Raw genomic sequence first — 23159 nt, 5'->3', positions numbered from 1 at the left:
TCTGTCACTGAACTTCAATTTCATAACAATAGGAAAGTCCACCCCAGAGGCAGAAAGTGACGCCTAAGTTCATGAAGTCACTGCAGTCTCCAGCCTGTTGGACTGCTGTATGGAGCAGAAAAAATGCTTGGCATTGTTTTTAGGGGGAATATTTTGATCAGCACAAAAAAGCTACAGTACTTTTGTCATTGACACAAAGTTCAACAAAGGCCCCCAATAGATGCTGCAAATTAATCCAAATCTAGGAGGGGTATAAGACATAAATTATTTATCTCTATTAAATATTAAAGTGTGGTGAGACACACTTAGAAACCTTGCCTTAAACATAATGATTTAAAACACAGTACACTCCACACACACACACACAAAGGAATGAGGATATGCTAAAAACTCTGCCACACAAAACTATGAACAGCAATCCACTATAGAGGCAAATAATATGCGTAACATTTTCTACACAGGGTTTCAAAGTTGTCCAAGAAGAAAATAACCGCAAGTGTTCTGAAGTGTCTCCAGTCTAGGCTATCAGGCTTCTCTGCCCACAGTGCAGACTAAGAGAGCAGTACACTGATTCACAACGTGTTAACAGGAATACCATACCCATACAAGAACAATGCACAGCAGAGACAAATGAAAAGAGACTAATGAAAAGTGACTAATTAAAGTATTTCAAAAGCACCGTCTTCCCTACAAAGAAAATTGGTTTAGGCTTGATGATGATACACTATCAGAGAAACTATCACAACTATGAAACACAGAGAGACGAAAGATACATTATGTTATATATTTCTTTCTCTTTTTATTGGTGAATTTTTTGGGGAAGCCTGGCTTTCCTTGCCATCCATGAATACACGCCACTGATAGGAATTTTAAATTTTAAAAAAGATATACACTAAACAGAATACCAATTACATGAATATACCAAAATCAGATTAATTCGAAATTCCCATTGTTAATATTTTGTATTTTACCAAATTAGTCTTATTGAGACCTGGCCAAAATAGCAGCACATAAAGTTTCATAAAAAAGACACACTGACAACATAAAAACACAAAACACAACAATATAAAAACATCATTATACACATTGAGCAGACAAGATGCTTTGGAGGGGTGTAGTGCATCTACAGGTAGGGGTCATCACATTGACCCCCCCCAACCCACTTCATTGGTCACCATAGTTTTTACCCTCATTTTAAAGTCATTGAAAGAGACACAAGTTCCAAGTGGAAGGAGCAGAAAACTGGAATACTTTTATTTTACCCAGCCCTGTACGGGTCAACAAGATACAATCATGTGAGATTACGCGACAGTTCTCATTTGTCTGCTGGACAATGTAGGTTAACATGAACATTTTAGAATTTAAATTATTACATTTTAGAATCAGTTTTAACTTAAATATATACCTCAAAGCTCTCCAGAAACAGGGTTGGAGTTAAAACCTACAGGAGGGTAGCTCTCCAGGAACAGGGTTGGAGTGAAAACCTACAGGAGGGTATCTCTCCAGGAACAGGACTGGAGAGCCCTGGTGTAAACAGGAGGATACCTCTAAAGGAACAGGGATGGAGAGCCCTGCATTAGAATATGTCAAAATAGTGACAATGCAGTTGTATGTCACAAAGCACAGGAATATATCACTGATAATGATGATAGTAAGAAATTATCTTCACAGCCCAAAGCCAGTACAACTCTTACTTGGCTGCTGCAGGCCGGGAGAGTGGAAATCCTTACTGGTCTGAGGGACAGAAGCGTTTCATGGCTGTCAGGGTGTGGGAGATCTAGAACAGCTACATCACTGGGTAATGATTATCAGTGTTTATCACAAAGATGCCATACTGTAGATACATGTTTAAATGGGTAGTAGTAAGATGTTCAGAAAGAAAGAGATCTAGAACTGCTACATCACTGGGTAATGAATATCAGTGTTCATCACAAACATGCCATACTGTAGATACATGTTACAATGGGTCTTACTAAGATGTTCAGAAATAAACTAATTCCCCCTCCTCCTCTTCCTCTTCCTCTTCACCCTCCTCCTTCCTTCTCCTTCCTCCTCCTCCCCCGCCTACTCCACCTGGTCCTCCTCAGTTTCCAGTTCATGTATGGTTACGCCTGGAACCGTGTTTATGGCCGCAAATATGCCAACGGGGAGGAAGAGATGGAGCTGTTTGATGGAGAGGCCATCTTCCAGATGTCTGGAAAGTTCCATAGCAGCAACTACGTCCGCCAGGTGTTCTTTGCTACCAGTAGAGGGCGCTTCCTCCAGGCTGGAACCCCACACTGAAAGTCCTTCAACTTCTACCCCACCCACAGTGACAGTGAGCTGCTGCTGCTCAGCGGATGCTTCGATGGCAACGGCATCACCTCCATGGAGGCCCACTGGGGAATGGTGCAGGATCCATACCAAACCATGCAGGGCCACGGAAACAACACTACTTCTTAACCTTTTGGTTCAATGATGTTGAATAAATGTTATGTAGGTTTTTATGAATTATGCTGCAATACTCATACATTATGTGATGGCTGGTTTCATAAAGGTGTATTGAATGCCTAATAATATGTAAGACCCCTTCAAATAAAGTATTACCAATGGCAAAGTCTAAGTATTCAAATACTTCTCTGTTGTCATGAGAGCATCAGGAACTACTGCATTTCTCCATCTTCCACGTCAATGGAAATGTCTGTTTTTTAGAGGAAACTTCACTGGTACAGTAGATGGGTTGGGCTAAAACCTCAAATCAGCTTGTTTCCCTATGATTAAACAGCTGATAGCTGCTTTACCGAGGAGCAGTTTTACTTACTATAGTTGTGTGATATTTGGTTGTCTCACCTAGCTACCTTAAGATGAATGCACTAACTGTTAGTCGCTCTGGATAAGACTATGTTTGTGTTGTAACAGACTGCAGCAAACTTCAGACAATAATGGAGACAGAACATTTAGAATCTCATGTAGCCCTCTAGAATGAAACTGAAATACCTGTACTGAAACACATCTTCTACAATAAAATAGGTATTTGAGCCAATGAACTAACTACCCTATTAATGACCCGATCCACATGTAGTCACAACTAAAGATGGCAAGACTGACTGATTCTAAAATATAATAATAAAAATTCTAATAACATTTTTCCTGTGTACCTACATTGTCCAGCAGACAAATGAAAACTATTGCATACAATCACATGACTGTATCTTGCTCTCTGTGCCTAATGCCTGTACAGAGCTGGGTAAAACAGTGTCCAGTTGTCTGGCCCTTCCACTTGGAATTAGCTACAATAGGACTTTAAATTACAGGACCTCGTCTCTTTGAATGACTTTAAAACTAGGGTAAAAACTATGGTGAACAATGACGTGGGGGGGGGGATGACCCCTACCTGTAGATGCACTACACCCCTCCAAAGCATCTTGTCTGCTCAATGTGTATATTGATTGTCACGCCCTGGCTCTGGGGACTCTTAAATGTTGAGCCAGGGTGTGGATTTTCTTTTGTTCTAGATCGTTTAGATCTATGTTGGCCAGGGTGGTTCCCAATCAGAGGCAGCTGTAGCTCGTTGTCTCTGATTGGGGACCATACTTAGGCAGCCTGTTGGCACCAGTTAGTTTGTGGGATCTTGATCCGTAAAGGTTTGGTGTGTGTAACCTCAGGACTTCACGTATCGTTTCGTTTTGTTGTTTTGTTCGTGTGTTGTGTATCAATAAAGATGTACGCTTATCACGCTGCGCCTTGGTTCCACGAGTCTTCCTGTAACGATCTCGACATTTATGTTTTTATATTGTTGTGTTTTGTGTTTTTATGTTGTCAGTGTGTATTTTTATGAAACTTTATGTGCTGCTATTTTGGCCAGGTCTGTTTTGAACGTTTTTCTTTTATAAAAAAAAAATATTTTATCTAATTTGGTCAAATACAGGTAAAAATAATGATATAACGTCTTTTTATACAGTATTTGTTCATGTCTTTAAACTCATGAGCTGTATGTGGGAGAGAGGATAAGGACACACCATGTGTTATTTATGTCACTGGTGGGTGCCAGAAGGTCTGCGTGCCAAGATAGCTTGGGGGCCACTTGTTCTAATCTTAGAAGGAGTACGTGATGGAATATCCTGGCTAGGGTGCCACACGATACCATGTAGGGGGATCCTATTGTAGGAGATGAGTGACACTCAATAATGGTTGGCAACTGTTGGATGGAAGTAGCTCGGAAAGCATTATATAAACTGAGAGGTTTTCTATGTAAGTCATTCGGATGACAATAGGCTATGCCCGTACCGCTTGTCATACGAATCTGTACTGTAAATATTAAATAACTATGAATCAACTCTCCATCTAAGTGTTCAACTATTCTCTTACATCCTGAAGTACTCGAAACCAGAGAAAATCGTCATAACAAATAATAATATTTAAACAATATATTTCAAATTCATCTGATTTTGGTATATTTATGTAATTGTTCTTTTGTTTAGAGTGTAACCTTTTTAAATTAATATTTCAAATAGTTATATTGTAACAATTAAGAGGAAAGAACATCCTCTAAATACATGTATTTCCTTGACACCCCTTCTCAAAGTAGCGTTGACCAATTAGAAAACAAGCTAATGATATGTTCAGCATATAGAAATGCAGGAGTTCTAAGAGGAAGCAGTACACTAGAAGGACCTGACAGAGAGATGAGAAGCTCTCACATGTTTTCACACAGATCTCAAGCTGTGGGTAAGTACACAACTAACTAAATAGAAAATGTGCAATTGTAACGCGTGATACTGGTCTGGGAGCCCTGCATTAGAATATGTCAAAATAGTGACATTTGACCATTGTAGTTGTATGTCACAAAGCACAGGATAGTAAGAAATTATAACATGTTAATATCATCATCTCTTGGTAATTGGCTGTATAATATCCCCCTAGAGTCGATTGATGCACCGGTGCATCCATCTAAGTAGCAAAATAAATAAATAAAACATCAAAATCTGTCAGTTTAAGATAGAGATATTATTTGCATTGGATGCGTCTCAATCCACCACTTCCGCTGATATAGCACTTCTGCATCTGCGGTGAAAAGTGGCAGAGTTGTGTTTGTCAGACCATGAGACATCCCAAACATCGGTCTTCTCGCAAAAGTATTATGACCACTCTATTGAAAGATGAGACTCATGAACACGATGGTGGTCTCCGTTTTTCTCTACGGCCCCCACAAGTGGCATGAGACTCGTCTGAAGTCGGTACCATCGATGTGCCAACTTCTGTTTGGTAGAGTCCGAACCGTTTGGTCTACAAACTAATGGGACCCGCTTCTGGAAAAGGGAGATTCTCACGAACACGGTGGTGTTCTCTGTTTTGCTCTATAACACCACAACTGTCACGGGACTCATCTGAAGGTAACCGGTTCCGGTTTTTAAAAAAGTACAGTATGAAGGAAGATTTGTGCCTACCCAGAAAAGGGGTTAAATATGTGTATATATTTATTTCCTACGATTTTTTATATCTCCTAGATTTAGGACAGACACTTCAAAACCTTGATTCTTATTATTTATTTTTTGACTGTCCTTTTTGCCATTTTTTAATGTGTTATTCAATGCATTTCTATGGGCTTTAGCAGCCAACATCAATATTCTATCAAATAATGTACAAATATTTTGGGGGGATACCTAAAGGGGTCCTAAAATTCTAAATCAAATATCTAAAAGATCCATAGTATGACCATCTTTAAACAATTCCATAAGTCAGCTTAGCACCCCCCACCCATCGTCTTAGACTGTAAAGAAATAAACATTTTGGCCCTACTGCCTCTAAATTTACATTCAATGATCGGACATCAATTTTTCAGTAGCTTAGCACTGCAGGAGTGATTGTAGGAAACAAGAGTAGGTTCAACTTTTTAAAGATGTTTTATAACATTTCACGTTCAAGTGCGGTTTGTAGTTTGTAAAGTCACATTTTACAATTCAAATGTTTATTTTATTTTATTCCCCACAGGAAACAGGGGTTGACCTGACAGGTAAAATGCCTTAGTTGTTTTTGTGAAATAATATAAACACCAGGTAAAAATAATAAAGTTTTACCATTTGAAGTGAAATGGAGTGAGAGTTAAATGGAGTGAAATGAAAGGTCTTAAGTATTGATGCCTCCATTTTGCAGAATGTTCTAAATCCTGTTTGTCAAAGTGTTCTTGGCCAGCTGCTTGGCAATGCGTGAGTAATAAAAATACAATTCTGAATTATAATAATGAATAAATACATTTTGTTTTTCTACTTCAACTTGTCTTTTTCAGTTAGGGCTCGATTCAATCTGTATAGTGGAAGTTCCGCTTTACAGCGCGATTGAAATGTAAAGGCAATGTTCTTGCATTGGCATTCAAGGGAAGAACTGCATAAGTCGGCTCAATAGGAAATTATCTTCAACCCCGCAGCACACACACTTACACACACACTTACACACACCAACTGATTAATGTATTTTTTCTCTTGCTTTGTTTGATCTTTTCTATATTATGTCTATCTCTGATAAACTACCCAGGAAAGGAATGAAAATAGGCTATATTAATATATGTAGCCTTAGAAATAAGATTCATGAAATCAATAACTTGCTAACATCAGAAAAGAATAATATATTAGCCATTTCTGAGACTCACTTAGATAATTCATTTGATGATACAGCAGTAGCAATACAAGGATATATCATCTACAGTGGCTTGCGAAAGTATTCATCCCCCTTGGCATTTTTCCTATCCTGGAATTAAAATGGATTTTTTTGGGGTTTGTATCATTTGATTTACACAACATGCCTACCACTTTGAAGATGCAAAATATTTTTGGGGGTGAAACGAACAAGAAATAAGACAAAAAACTGAAAACTTGAGCGTGCATAACTATTCACTATGGTGTTCTCAGGGTGATGAGAGGTGTTGGGTTTGTGTCAGACATAGCGTTTTCCTTGATGGCCAAAAAGCTCAATTTTAGTCTCATCTGACCAGAGTACCTTCTTCCATATGTTTGGGGAGTCTCCCACATGCCTTTTGGCGAACACCAAACGTGTTTGCTTATTTTTTTCTTTAAGCAATGGCTTTTTTTCTGGCCACTCTTCCGTGAAGCCCAGCTCTGTGGAGTGTACGGTTTAAAGTGGTCCTATGGACAGATACTGTGGAGCTTTGCAGCTCCTTCAGGGTTATCTTTGGTCTCTTGTTACCTCTCTGATTAATGCCCTCCTTGCCTGGTCCGTGAGTTTTGGTGGGCGGCCCTCTCTTGACAAGTTTGTTGTGGAGCCATATTCTTTTAATTTTTTTAATAATGTATTTAATGGTGCTCCGTGGGATGTTAAAAGTTTCTGATATTTTTTTATAACCCAACCCTGATTTGTACTTCAACTTTGTCGCTGACCTGTTTGGAGAGCTCCTTGGTCTTCATGGTGCTGCTTGCTTGGTGGTGCCCCTTGCTTAGTGGTGTTGCAGACTCTGGGGCCTTTCAGAACAGGTGTATATATACTGAGATCATGTGACAGATCATGTGACACTTAGATTGCACACAGGTGTACATTATTTAACTAATTATGTGTCTTCTGAAGGTAATTGGTTGCACCAGATCTTATTTAGGGTCTTCATAGCAAAGGTGGTGAATACATATGCACGCACCACTTTCCGTTATTAATTTTTTTGCATTTTTTGAAACAAGTTCTTTTTTTCATTTCACTTCCCCAATTTGGACTATTTTGTGTATGTCCATTACATGAAATCCAAATAAAAATCAATTTAAATTACAGGTTGTAATGCAACAAAATGGAAAAAACGCCAAGGGGGATGAATACTTTTGCAAGGCACTGTACTGAAAATTGAGAAATGATGTGACTAAACTTAACAAAAAGAAGAAGAAACTGTATTATGAAGTCAAGATCAATGATATAAAGAATGATGTAAAAAAAACTTTGGAGTACTTTAAATGAAATTGTGGGCAGAAACACAAATTCAACTCCTTCTTTCATCGAATCAGATGGCTTATTCATCACAAAACCATTTGATGTGGCCAATTGATGACTTTATTGACAAATGATTACTTTATTGGCAAAGTGGGCAAATTTAGGCAGGAAATGCCAACAACAAACAGTGAGCCATCGTACTAATGTATAAAAAAAAACATGTAATGAAAGAAAAGCATTGCAAGTTTGAATTTTGTCAAGTTAGTGTGGGAGAGGTGGGAAAAGTATTGTTATCGATAAATAATGACAAACCTCCTGGCATTGACAACTTAGATGGAAAGCTACTGAGAATGGTAGCTGACTCTAGCCAATCCTATCTGTCATATCTTTAGAGAGCCTAGAGGAAAGTCTTTGTCCTCAGGCCTGGAGGGAAGCCACAGTCATTCCCCTACCCAAGAGTGGTAAAGCGGCCTTTACTGGCTCTAAAAGCAGACCTATCAGCTTGCTGCCAGCTCTTAGCAAACTTTTGGAAAACATTGTATTTGACCAAATACAATGCTACTTCTCTGTAAACAAATTATCAACAGACTTCCAGCATGCTTATAGAGAAGGGCACTCAACATGTACTGCACTGACACAAATGACTGATGATTGGTTTAAAGAAATTGATGATAAGAATATTTTGGGTACTGTACTGTTAGATTTCAGTGCAACCTTTGATATTATTAACCATAACCTGTTGTTGAAGAAACTTATGTGTTATGGCTTTTGAACCTCTGCCATATCGTGGAGTCAGAGCTATCTATCTAATATAACTCAGAGGGTTTTCTTTAAAGGAAGCTTCTCTTATGTCAAACATGTAAAGTGGTGTGTACCACAGGGCAGCTCTCTAGGCCCTCTACTCTTTTCTATTTTTACCAATGACCTGCCACTGGCATTAAACAAAGCATGTGTGTCCATGTATGCTGATGATTCAACCATATACGCATCAGCAACCACAGCTAATGAAGTCACTGAAACCCTTAACAAAGAGTTGCAGTCTGTTTTGGAATGGGTGGCCAGTAATAAACTGGTCTTGAACATTTCTAAAACTTATTGTATTTGGTACAAATCATTCCCTAAATTCTAGACCTCAGCTGAATCTGGTAATGAATTGTATTGTCACACCCTGATCTGTTTCACCTGTCTTTGTGATTATCTCCACCCCCCTCCAGGTGTCGCCCATCTTCCCCATTATCCCCAGTCTATTTATACCTGTGTTCTCTGTTTGTCTGTTGCCAGTTTGTTTTGTTTGTCAAGCCTACCAGCGTTTTCCCCCTTGCTCCTGTCTTTTCTAAAGTTCCTGTTTTCTAGTTTTCACGGTTTTGACCATTCTGCCTGCCCTGACCCTGAGCCTGCCTGCCGTTCTGTACCTTGTCCCACCACACTGGATTACTGACCTCTGCCTGCCCTTGACCTGTCGTTTTGCCTGCCCTCTGTTCTAGTAATAAAATGTTGTTACTTCGACACTGTCTGCATCTGGGTCTTCTCTAAAACGTGATAGGTGTGGCTGTTGAACAAGTTGAGGAAACTAAATTACTTGGTGTTACCTTAGATTGTAAACTGTCATGGTCAAAATATGTAGATTCATTGGTTGTAAAGATGGGGAGAGGTCTGTCCGTAATAAAGAGATGCTCTGCTTTTTTGACACCACACTCCACAAAGCAAGTCCTGCAGGCTCTAGTTTTATCTTATCTTGATTATTGTCTAGTCATATTGTCAAGTATTCCAAGGAAAGACCTAGTTAAGCTGCAGCTGGTCCAGAACAGAGCAGCACATCTTGCTCTTCATTGTAATCAGAGGGCTAATATTAATAATATGCATGCCAGTCTCTCTTGGCTAAGAGTTGAGGAAAGACTGACTTCTTGTTTTTATAAGAAACATTAATGTGTTGGAAATTCCAAATGGTTTGCATAGTCAACTTACACACAGCACCGACACACACACTTACCCTACCAGACAATCCACCAGGGGTCTTTTCACAGTCCCCAGGTCCAGAACAAATTCAAGGAAACATACAGTATTATACAGTGCATGGAAGTCCCTTCCATCTTATATAACGCAGTAAACAGCAAACCTGGTTTAAAAAAAACAAATATAGCAACACCTCACGGCACAACGGCTCTCCCCCATGTGACCTACTTGTTGTGTATATGTACTGACATGTATGTGTAACTGATAGATGCACACACACTACGTGTTAATGTTTTTAAATGTATGTTAAGTATTTTGTCTGTAATGTCTTTTTTGTTATATATCGGACCCCAGTAAGACTAGCTGTCGCCATTGCCGTCGGCTAATGGGTATCTGAATAAATCAAATCAAATCAAATCTTTCAATTTCAAACGCTCTAATACGCAGAACTTCTGCTATACGGATTTAATCTGATTGGCTGACAGCTGTGGTATATCAGACCATATACCACGGGTATGACAAAACATAGATTTTGACTGCTCTAATTACTTTGGTAGCCAGTTCATAATAGCAATAAGGCACCTTGGGGGTTTGTGATATATGGCCACTATACCACGGCTAAGGGCTGTGTCCAGGGAATTCGCGTTGCGTCGTGCATAAAAACAGCCCTTAGCCGTGGTATTTTGGCCATAGACCACAGCTAAGGGCTGTTTTTATGCACGATGCAATGCGAATTCCCTGGACCATATACCACACCCCCTCGGGCCTTATTGCTTAATTATACTGTACATCATATTTTTTTTTACATTTATTAGCTCAGCTGGAAAGTTGAAAGCTTCCAAAGTTTTGAATAAACAAAGCCATTTAAGGCGGTCAAAAGCCTTTTCGGAATCAACAGCCTTTATTGATAAATCTATATCTTGTTTTTTAGCGTATTGTATTAAACTGAAACATCTACTTATATTTGTTTGTAAGTGCCTATTTTTCATAAACCCTGTTTGATTAATATGTATCAAGTCTTGTAAGACTTGCCATTACAGTGAGGGAAAAAAGTATTTCATCCCCTGCTGATTTTGTACGTTTGCCCACTGACAAAGAAATTATCAGTCTATAATTTTAATGGTAGGTTTATTTGAACAGTGAGAGACATAATAACAACAACAACAAAAAATCCAGAAAAACACATGACAAAAATGTTATAAATTGATTTGCATTTTAATGAGGGAAATAAGTATTTGACCCCCCTCTCAATCAGAAAGATTTCTGGCTCCCAGGTGTCTTATATACAGGTAACGAGCTGAGATTAGGAGCACACTCTTAAAGGGAGTGCTCCTAATCTCAGCTTGTTACCTGTATAAAAGACACCTGTCAACAGAAGCAATCAATCAATCAGATTCCAAACTCTCCACCATGGCCAAGACCAAAGAGCTCTCCAAGGATGTCAGGGACAAGATTGTAGACCTACACAAGGCTAGAATGGGCTACAAGACCATCACACGGCCAAGGCAACAAAGGAGTGGCTCAAGAAGAAGCACATTAAGGTCCTGGAGGGGCCTAGCCAGTCTATATAAAATATTGAATTTGGCCTTTACTCCTATAGCCCATAGAAACGCTTTGAATGACACATTCATAAATGGCAAAAAATACAGTCAAAAAATGAATCATAAGGAATAAGGTTTTGAAGTGTCTGTCCTATATCTACGAGATATAAGAAAGCTCGGGAAATACATGTACATCTTTTTACACATATTTAAATAGTTTGTAGGCCAAACCGTTCGGACGCTACACACGATTTTGTGAGAAAAACGATTTTCAGGATGTTTTTTTTTACTCATCTACCAATAGGTGCTCTTCTTTGCGAGGCATTGGAAAACCTCCCTGGTCTTTGTGGTTGAATCTGTGCTTGCAATTCACTGCTCGACTGAGGGACCTTAGAGATAATTGTATGTGTGGGCAGGGGCGGTGTGTTCAATAGGGTGATATGGGCGACGCACTGCCAAACGGGAAAAGGAAGGGATTTTTTTTCTAATCAATTATATCACGGCAACAGTAGTTATCAGTGTTGTAATCTAGACGTCTGATCTGCCACAGTGCCACTAAATGTCCAATCAGGCTAAAGTCGTGCTTCAAATGGCCCCCCTTTTTGGGGCGATTTCAGTCAGGTTGAAAATCGCCCAGAAGTCTGTCATAGACTCCCATGTAAAATCTATTTTTTCAAATATCAGAGCTTTCAATACAATCTCTATGGGTTTCTGAGGGCTTGCACTTACGCGCTTTCGTCATACGTAACATATAACCATGAACGTAACTAAGAAAAGAGCGGGTAGCAGCATCAATCAATTCACTACTTCTATCAAAATGGCTAGGCTTCAGTGCAACTCGATTGTGTCTTTGAAAGAAGTTCCTTTTTGTCGGCGAACAAATGAAGATAAATTGGCAACGAAACAATTAGGACCTCCCAGACCAAATTTAATAATTCAACAGGTTTCTACTAAAGGGGGTAAGTCCTACACCCGAGGATTTTCCAAAAATTGGTACGAACGAAAAACCTGGCTAGCAGGCTGCGATGTAGCTAATGCAGTCTTCTGCTACCCCCTGCTTACTCTTTCACCCTGAAGGCGGCACGGCAGACAGCACCGCTTGGACAGCGACTGGTGTGTAACGGACATGCACCATCTTTCAGGAAAGATTAAGAAACATGAGCTGTCAAAGACCCACATGGATAGCTGTTTGAGATTGTCTGCTTTGGGGAGAGTGAACATTCCCACTCAACTGGATGAGGGATACAGGCTAGCTGTCCGCCGCCACAACGATGAGGTTAGTGTTGATAATCACAAGTTTACTGGAGAACTGAAACTGACAAGGCTGACAAGATAGGACCCTTTTGTCCATTGTTATTGGATAGGAACAGAACTTATAACCAGCTCCTGACCTAAATAGATCTTAGCACAACATTTTACTCAACATATCATATTCCATATTCACTATAACAAATATATTTACTACGACATTAGCAAGAACCGCCACATCCTCAGCCGGCTAATCCAGTGTGTGAAGTTTTGCGGAGTGTTTGAGTTAGCTTTGCGAGGCAAAGATGAAACTGAGGGCTCCACCAACCCTGGTAAGCCAACACTTTTGAGATCAGTCAATAAATGCTTCTGGTATTGACTTATATGCTGCCCCTGTCTTCATGTTGTTGCTGGACATATCTTTTTTAAAATGTGTGTAGGTCACCTAAATCATCAGAAAAATTGCCCCCCTGAGAATTTTTTCAGGAGCCGCCACTGTGTGTGGGGTACAGAGATGAGGTAGTCATTCAAAAATCATGTTAAACTCTATTATTGCACACAGAGTCAGTCCATGCAACGTACTATATTACTTGTTAAGCAAACTTATTTAGGCTTGCCATAACTTATTGACTCAAGACATTTCAGCTTTTCATTTTTAATTCATTTGTAAACATTTCTAAAAACATCATTCCACTTTGATATTATGAGGTATTGTGTGTAGGCCAGTGACAAAAATCTCAACGTAATCCATTTTAAATTTAGGCTGTAACACACCAAAATGGGGGAAAGTCAAGGGGTGTGAATACTTTCTGAAGGCATTGTATTTCCTTGTAATATTTCCTTGACACTTCCTCCCAAAGTAGCCTTGACCAATTAGAAAACAACAGGGGCGGACTGGGACAAGAATTTGGCCCTGGCATTTTATCTACAATAGGCCACATCACTGTGAGTGCCGCCAACTCCATACACACACACCCCCTCCCCACACATACACCCTGACCCTACACACCGTACTTACACACAGGCACTGGTGCTGACATGTAACACTGGCAGTACAATATAGTGTTTCTTAACCATTTCTGTGCCAGTGACTTACAAGACATGGTCCTCCTCCTCTTTCTTAACCATCTGATGATTAAAACAAATACAATATGAAAACCCCACTGGAGATACAACTCACCACTATAACTGGGCCTCTGCTCTAGCCATTTGGTTAGCCTCCCTGTTGTGCTGTCTGTCTGTCTGTCTCAGCATCTTCTCTGCTGTCACTCAGTGCTTCTTCTTGTTCTCTGTCTGTCTGTCTGTCTGTCTGCTTAAGCCTTATACATTATAAAAGCCAAGCTAACGACTTCGGCTATATTGTAAATCACGTGTTCCCCTGAATGAACATCTACCCTAAGTGTTACTATTGCAGAGCTCCAGACTAACATTCTCCTCTGGTGTCACTTGTGGTACAACATTTTACAGTTGGGGACACAAGCCCCGTGTAATCATCTTATGAAGTCATTCTTAGTGCTTTATTAAGAAGTATAAATAATACGCTACTGAGGTTTCAAGAAATAAGTTGTTCATCTAACATGTCCAAGCAGGAATGCATGATTCCAGATATTTTGATGTGCAACCTAATCATGAATTTTGGGTTGAAAATAGACTAGTTCTTATATTTTACTGTCAAAATAGGACTCCAGAATGTCCAGATTTTGTTGGTTTGTTCAATAGAGATGAATTACATACATCTTTATGTGAACTAACTACTGTACACTAAACAAAAAATATAAACACAACATGTAAAGTGTTGGTCCCATGTTTCATGAGCTGAAATAAAAGATCCCAGAAATGTTCCATATGCACAAAAAGTGTATTTCTCTAAAATGTTGTGCACAAATTTGTTTCCATCCCTGTTAGTGAGCATTTCTCCTTTGCCAAGATAATCAATCCATGCAACAGGTATGGCATATCAAGAAGCTGATTAAACAGCATGATCATTATACAGGTGCACCTTGCGCTGGGGACAATAAAAGGCCACTCTAAAATGTGCAGTTTTGTCACACAACACAATGTCACTGATGTCTGAAGTTTTGAGGGAGCGTGCAATTGGCATGCTAAATGCAGGAATGTCCACCAGAGCTGTTGCCAGATAATTTAATGTTCATTTCTCTAGATAATTTGGCAGTACGTCCAACCGGTCTCACAACCACAGACCACTTTGCTGATTTAACGTTGTGAACAGAGTGCACATGGTGGCGGTGGGGTTATGGTATGGGCAGGCATAAGCTATGGACAACGAACACAATTGCATTTTATCAATGGCAATTTGAATGTGCAGAGAGACCGTGATGAGATCCTGAGGCCCATTGTCATGCCGTTCATCCGCCGCCTTCACCTCATGTTTCAGCATGATAATGCACTGCCCCATGTCGCAAGGATCTGTACACAATTCCTGGAAGCTGGAAATGCCCCAGTTCTTCCATGGCCTGCATACTCACCAGACATGTCACCCACTGATTATGTTTGGGATGCTCCGGATCAACGTGTACCACAGCGTGTTCCAGTTCCCCGCCAAAATTCAGCAACTCCGCACAGCCATTGCAAAGGAGTGGGACAACATTCCACAGCCCACAATCAACAGCCTGATAAACTCTGTCACATCAGATACTGACTGGTTTTCTGATCCACACCCCTACTCTCTTTTAAAGGTATCCGTGACCAACAGATGCATATCTGTATTCCCAGTCATGTGAAATCCATAGATTAGGGCCTAATTTATTTATTTCAATTGACTGATTTCTTTATATGAGCTGTAACTCAGTAAAATCTTTGTAATTGTTGCATGATGCATTTTATAGTGAGTTACTAAAGGTGTTCTTTGGCATGCTCCTTCCGTTTATAGCTGATGGAATGTTCAGCATGTATAAATGCAGTTCTAAGAGGAAGCAGTAGACTAGAAGGACCTGGCAGAGACAGAGAGATAAGAAGCTCTCACAGGTTTTCACACAGATCTCAAGATATCACTGTGGGTGTGTACACAACTAACTAAATAGAAAACTTTCACTTTAACTCATGATACTGGTGTGGGAAATATTATGACGTTAATACTCATCATGTCTTGGTACATGGGCACAAACACTTTGGCCCTATTGCCTAAAAATGTAAATTTAATTGATCTGACATCATTTTTATTTGACAGTAGCTTAGCACTGCAAGATAGATTGTAGTAAACAAGAGTAGGTTCAACTTTTTAAAGATGTTTTATAACATTTCACGTTCAAGAATGGTTTGTTTGTTAAGTCACATTTCACAATTCAAAAAAGTGTATTTTCTTGACAGGTAAAATGCCTAACTTGTATGAAAAACATTATTAACAAACTTATTTCAAGTTTAACCATTTGAAGTGAAATGGGTGAAAGTGAAACTGAGTGAAATGAAAGGTCATATGTAATGATTCCTATCTTTGGCAGAATATTCTCAATCCTGTTTGTCACCACAGGAGGTTGGTGCCACTTTAATTGGGGAGGATGGGCTCGTGGTAATGTCTGGAGCCAAATTAGTGGAATGGTATCAAATACAACAAACACATGATTTCCATGTGTTAGATGCCATTCCAGTTGCTCCATTCCAGCCATTATTGTGAGCTGTCCTCCCCTCATCAGCCTCCACTGTTTGTCAGTGTTCTTGGCCACTGCTTGGCAATGCGTGAGTAAAAAAATAAATAATTAGAATAATAATTCAATCATTAAATAATAGCTTTTGTGCTTTCACCAACTTGTCTTTTCAGTTAGACTTAGGAGTTCTTCTTTGAGACAACCTCTGATGCATTGCAGAATGTACTTTAGTAAATTAATCTGCACTTTATTCATCATGTAAAGATCTTTGAGAAATGTGTTGGTAAAATTAAAATGATGTAAATATAAATATGTAATATTAATATAGTAAATATAGAAAACATATTGCCCATGTTATTTTAGCCATCAAAGACCCGTACTCGTATTCCTCTGCGGTGGGTCTGGGCACTGGCACCCCATTTGCCTCCTCCGGTGAGGGACGCATCACAGCGGTCAGAGTGTGGGAAAACAACAACTACTACTACTACTACTACTACTACTACTACTACTACTACTACTACAACAACAATGCCTACATCAACGGGTGAGCAGACCCTGACCCATGAACAGATACCACTGACTCAGTCCAACTACACTACCCAACAGACACCACCGACTCAATCCAACTACACTACCCAACAGACACCACTGACTCAATCCAACTACACTACCCAACAGACACCACTGACTCAATCCAACTACACTACCCAACAGACACCACTGACTCAGTCCAACTACACTACCCAACAGACACCACCGACTCAGTCCAACTACACTACCCAACAGACACCACTGACTCAATCCAACTACACTACCCATCAGACACCACTTACTCAGTCCAACTACACTACCCAACAGACACCACTGACTCAGTCCAACTACACTACCCAACAGACACCACTGACTCAGTCCAACTACACTACCCAACACCCACCGCTGACTCAGTCCAACTACACTACCCAACAGACACACCTCTTTCTTTATTTTTTTCTTTCTATATTTATAGTGAAAAGTCTGCTCTGTTTCTTAGGTTCCAGCTGAGATACAGCAACACCTGGTCTCCCTGTGTTTGGTGGCGAAGTGAGTGAAAAGCAGGAGATGGAGCTGTTTAAGGATGAGGCCATCGTCGAGGTGTCTGGGAAGTACAACCCTGGAGACTACATCTGCTACCTGGTGTTCACCAACAATAGGGGGCGCTCTCTGTCGGCCGGCCAGCCGTACCACGTCTCCTTCAACTTCTACACAGCACACATGGGCAGTGAGCTGAGGCTGCTCAACGGCCAATTCAACGGTGCCAGCATCACCTCCATCTGAACCCACTGGGGATTGGTATACATGGAAGAGGCTGTAAACAGTAGCTCTTAATTGGGGGAAAAAAGTATGTCTTGCTCTTTGGGATGAGATTCTCCATTGAGCATGCTTTTTAGTCAAAGAATAAAATTTATCTGGGTCTGGGAAACTGACCCTTTATGTTTTGGATGTTTGACATAGACGCTGACAGGACTGTTTTGGTATATGAGATATATTAACTGAACCGTTTGAAGGTTAATGAATTTGAATGTTTAGAATATTACAGAGTATTTTCTAAATATGCACACTGTCCTTTGTGAGTTTACGCCGATGAAGGAGGAGGGTCACATACGGGTCACATGCATTATTGGAGGTTGTATTTACCATATCAAATGAAAAGATGAGTATGTATGAGTGCATCAGAATACATTTAATATACAATAGTTCAGCTTGTTATCTTAGCTTTATACAGCAATTAAATGTTTTGTAAGGGAAGCTACAAACTGGGCACAGACGTCAATTCAACGTCTATTCCACATTGGTTCAACATAATTTCATTGAAATGACGTGGAAACAATGTTGATTGAACCAGTGTGTGCCCAATTGGTGGTTATTGAGATAAATTCACATTCTTCCCCAACTAAAAGAAAATAGATAACTCAATGTATATATACAAAAGTTGTTAATATAGCATTTTTGATTTATATTGACCTTTTAACTTATCTTTTTATATATTTTTTGTTGATCAATTAGGTCCTACGTTATATATTTGTATTAATATGTTAATTGCACTATCAAATATTATGGATAGGTAGTAACAAGTGCCTCAGGGTATTTCACTTTGTTATGTGTATACAAACTTTTATTTTATTTTCTCACTTTGTAGCTCCTTACTGATATGTATCTGATTAATCAGCAGAAAATGAAATCAGATGGTTTTCCTGTAGAAACATGTACAGGTTGCCAGTGATTTAATGAAGATGAGTACTGAGTATACGAAGAGGCAGGACGCAGTCGCAGGAATTAACAACGTCAAGGTTTACTTAAACAATGACAAAGCGAAATAACCACGATAACGGCCCGAACACAAAGCTAAACAATCACCCACAACATATTACAGAACATTCCAGGGCTTAATAGGGGTGGTGATGAGATGATGAGGTGCAGGTGCGCTGGAGGTGAATAGGGTGCGTTGGGTTTCCATTCCGGTGCTGCCGAGGTGGTGCGCTCAGACCGGAGGCTCAGTAGACCGGCGAATCAGAGCGCCGGAGGAGAGCAACGGGAGGAGACGTGACAAGATGTGTGTATTGTAACAGACTGCAGAAAACGTCAGACGATAATGGAGATGAAAAATTGAGAATCTCATCTGCCCCGCTAGAATAAAATTTAAATACATGTACTTAAACAAATCTTCTACAATATAATTGGTATTTGAACAAACCAATGAACTAACTACCCTATTAATGACCAGATCCACATGTCTATTTCAGCCTGTTAATGTTTGAAGGGAAGAAGTTCCTCTTGGGGTAATAAAACAACTGAAGATGGGAAGACTGATTTTGAGCGATTTTCGTACACATTCATATGATTTTGGTATATTCTTTTGATTGTTCGGTTGTTAGATTGTATCTTTTTTTAATCCCTATTTCAGATCATTTATTTGTTACAATTCAAAAGAAAGCACATCCTCTGAATACAATTATTTCCTTATAATATTTCCTTGACACTCCCTCCCAAAGTAGCCTCGATCAATTAGCAAACAATGTCTGACTTCTCTATAGTGGGTGACTGACTATAGGTGTTCTTTGGCATGCTCCTTCCATCTAGATCTGATGGAATGTTCAGCATGTATAAATGCAGTTCTAAGAGGAAGCAGTAGACTAGAAGGACCTGGCAGAGACAGAGAGATACAAACCTTTCACAGGTTTTCAAACAAATTTCAAGATATCACTGTGGGTATGTACACAACTAGCTAAATATAAAATGTGCACTTGTATTTAATGCATGATACTGGTGAGGGAAATGTTATGAAGTTAACACTCATCATCTCTTGGTACATGGGCACAAACACTTTGGCCCTATTGCCTCTAAATGTAAATTTAATTTATCTGACATTTTTTTATTTGACAGTAGCTTAGCACTACAAGAGAGATTGTAGTAAATACGAGTTCAACTTTTGAAAGCTGTTTTGTAACATTTCACATTCAAGAATGGTTTGTTGTTAAGTCACATTTCACAATTCAAAAGGTTATTTTTTTTCCCCTTCTAGGAAACATTGGTTGACCTGACAGGTAAAATGCCTTAGTTCTTTTTGTGAACTACTATGAAAAACATTATTAACAAAATTATTTCAAGTTTTACCATTTCAAGTGAAATGGAGTGAGAGTGAAATTTACTGAAATGAAAGGTCTTAAGTATTGATGCCTCCCTTTTGCAGAATGTTCTCAAGCCTGTTAGTTACAGTCTTCTTGGCCAGCTGCTTGGCAATGCGTGAGTAATACAAATACAATTCTGAATTATATTTATTCAATAATAGCTTTCGTGCTTTCACCATCTTGTCTTTTTCAGTTAGACTTAGGAGTTCTACTTTGAGACAAAAGCTGATGTATTAAAGCATTGCAGAATGTACTTTAGTTAATTAATCTGCACTTTATTCATAATGTAAAGATCTTTCAGAAATGTGTTGGTAAAATTAAAATTATGTATATATAAATATGTATTATTAATATAGTAAATATAGAAAACATATTGCCCATGTTATTTTAGCCATCAAAGACCCGTACTCGTATTCCTCTGCGGTGGGTCAGGGAGGTGGCACCCCATTTGCTTCCTCCGGTGAGGGACGCATCACAGCGGTCAGAGTGTGGGAGAACAACAACGCCTACATCAACGGGTGAGCAGACCCTGACCCATGAACAGACACCACTGACTCAGTCCAACTACACTACCCAACAGACACCACCGAATCAGTCCAACTACACTACCCAACAGACACACTCTTTATTTTTTTTCTTTCTTTCTTTCTTTCTTTCTTTCTTTCTTTCTTTCTTTCTTTCTTTCTTTCTTTCTTTCTTTCTTTCTTTCTTTCTTTCTTTCTTTCTTTCTTTCTTTCTTTCTTTCTTTCTGTATTTATTTATTGTGTTTATTACATATTCAGTACATGACAAAACAATAGTGTTATCGTATCTAACCCAGAGTACAATGGAAAATGTCAGTCCTTGATATTCTCTGACGCTACCTGCTCTCTCGGTCTGAATGTGCCTTATCAAAACACAACCAACGTGAAAAGCTTCCTCTGTTTTAGGTTCCAGCTGAGATACAGCAACACCTGGTCTCCTGTATTCGGTCGCGAAGTGGGTACAAAGCAGGAGATGGAGCTTTTTAAGGATGAGGCCATCGTCGAGGTGTCTGGGAAGTACAACCCAGGAGACTACATCTACACCTTGGTGTTCACAACCAACATGGGGCGCACTCTGGCGGCCGGCCAGCCTAACCAAGTCTCCTTCAACTTCTACCCAGCCAACATGGGCAATGAGCTGAGGATGCTCAGCGGTCGCTTCAACGGTGCCGGGATCACTTCCATCGGAGCCCACTGGGGATTGGTGTACATGGAAGAGGCTGGAAACAGTACCTCCTCTTAATTGAAAAAATGTTTAAGTATGTCTTTCTCTTTGGGATGGTTTCCCGGATACAGATTAAGCCTAGTGCTGGATTAGTTACTTTCAATGGAGATTCTCCATTCAGCATGCTTTTAGTCCAGGAGTAAACTTAATCTGGGTCCAGGAAACTGACCCTATATGTTTTGGACGGATGTTTGACATAGACGCTGACAGGACTGTTTTAATATCACGATCATATGGGTGCTTCATGAGAATATAAACTGAATGAATTTGAATGTTTAGAATATTTGGGGAGTATTTCTGTACAGCTTCAAGTGAGGAGATCCCGTTTGAGTGAGTGGGTCACGGACCACATGCGTTGTTACTCATCATTTGAGGTTGTATTTATCACAATAAATGAAAGAATCATATGGGATTTAAAGGATTAATTATATCTTTGATTAATTGAACAATCAAATATTATCGGGAGATAATTGCATTTCAGGGTACTTCACCTTCACTATTTTATACACACTGTATTTTTTGAGTGTGTTCCTTTTCTGCTACATCTGCTTACGGACATTTTAATAAAAAGCATATATTTAATCATTATATTTCATTGTATTCCTTTTGATAAGAAAATACATACAGTAGTTACCAGAAGCTACAATAAACTAATCTGTCATCTTAACAAACTCTACCTCAATGGTGCAATAAGCAACTAAATGTATAACTGCAAGACCGTTACAACACCTATACAGTAGTGATGAAGGGGGGGGGGGATCGATAGTTACATATCGGGATATTATTTTCAACGATATCGTATCCCATCGTATTGACAATATCGCACTAATATTTTTGCACTAGTTGGCTGTCCCTGCTCCAAAACTCTATTTTTCCTTCATAGACTGTTCTCCATTTTCATTTTAAATAGGAAGCACATTTGTATTTCCATTACTTTTCTCATGCTCTCTTGTCTCTCTGCCTCAGACATATAGTGTGGCAACATGTTTGAAACATCGAATCACAATAAAATCACAGTATAGAATCGCAATACATGTAGAATCGTGAGAATCGTAATATATATCATATCAGCACCTAAGTATTGTGTTAATATCGTATCATGAGGTCCCTGGCAATTCCAAGCGCTATTATCCAACACACCCATAATGTCTGGAATGTATATCTGCCATACCCATTCATAACATCAAACATGTTGTCTATGAAGTCTGCTCTCCTTCTAGCCTGGCATTGCATGACAAGCTGCATAGTGTTTCAGTTAAAGCTACAGTCTGGGACTTGGGAAGCTGTTCAATGTTCAGCTGCAGTTCCTTGTCTTAGTCCCAGTAAATCCGAGCTACTTTGAGGAACAACCGATTTAAATGGGGCAAGAAGTCTATGGATTTTTTCTATTTGCATTTAGGGTAATGTGGATGATACTGCAATGGGATGGTTGCAAATTTTAAGATATTATGTGTGATTTTTTGTATATATATACAGTTGTTGAACCATGAACAGCTCTACATTATACCTTAATCATTGAGCCTAGAGTGTTTGCTTGAATACTGCATATTCAGGCCAGACTCACTAAATAATCTGCAACAATGTATCTCCCTGTATTGGACCCTCAAGGCATCACAAAGCAAAACTTGGGCAGCATTTCAAATGATGTACAGTAGGTGTTTTTGACAAGTTTTATTTCTATCCTATTAGTAAAATATATTATTCGTATATCATTATTTTTTTGAATAATCAAAAAGATAATTGACTGTAATGTCCTTCATAAGCCCTGTTTCTCAGCCTTGTATCTTAGCACCATCTAGTGTGGTACAACATTACTGTCCAATCCATTTTAATATTGGAGTTAAAGCTTTGATCTCCAGCTTCAGAACAATAGAATAGCCACTTTATTAGCTTCAGTCATTTTCATCCAAATGTTTAAAAAAACATTTGAGTTCATAAGAAGTACAAACATCCCTGGGGTTCAGGCTCTGTCATTCCAACAGATGAAACACACCACAACT

At 39.3% G+C, this 23159-nt stretch overlaps 1 protein-coding gene and 1 pseudogene across 1 annotated transcript; both read left to right on the top strand.

Moving 5' to 3' along the window:
* The first annotated feature begins 2097 nt into the window (after positions 1-2097).
* On the top strand, positions 2098-17611 carry LOC121543760 (annotated as a pseudogene).
* Positions 17612-19374: 1763 nt separating this feature from the next.
* Positions 19375-21741, top strand: LOC123480979 (zymogen granule membrane protein 16-like). The gene is made up of 5 exons (XM_045208517.1): positions 19375-19492; positions 19806-19827; positions 19974-20026; positions 20303-20429; positions 20841-21741. Exons 3-5 carry the CDS (start codon positions 19975-19977, stop codon positions 21175-21177), a joined length of 516 nt encoding a protein of 171 aa, XP_045064452.1. The 5' UTR covers positions 19375-19492; positions 19806-19827; position 19974; the 3' UTR covers positions 21178-21741.
* Positions 21742-23159: the final 1418 nt, after the last annotated feature.

Source organism: Coregonus clupeaformis, chromosome 28 (genome assembly GCF_020615455.1).
Source record: "Coregonus clupeaformis isolate EN_2021a chromosome 28, ASM2061545v1, whole genome shotgun sequence".
NCBI classification, from domain to species: Eukaryota; Metazoa; Chordata; class Actinopteri; order Salmoniformes; family Salmonidae; genus Coregonus; species Coregonus clupeaformis.
Note: the sequence above shows the minus strand (reverse complement) of the source record. Positions and strands in the feature narration are given on the sequence as shown.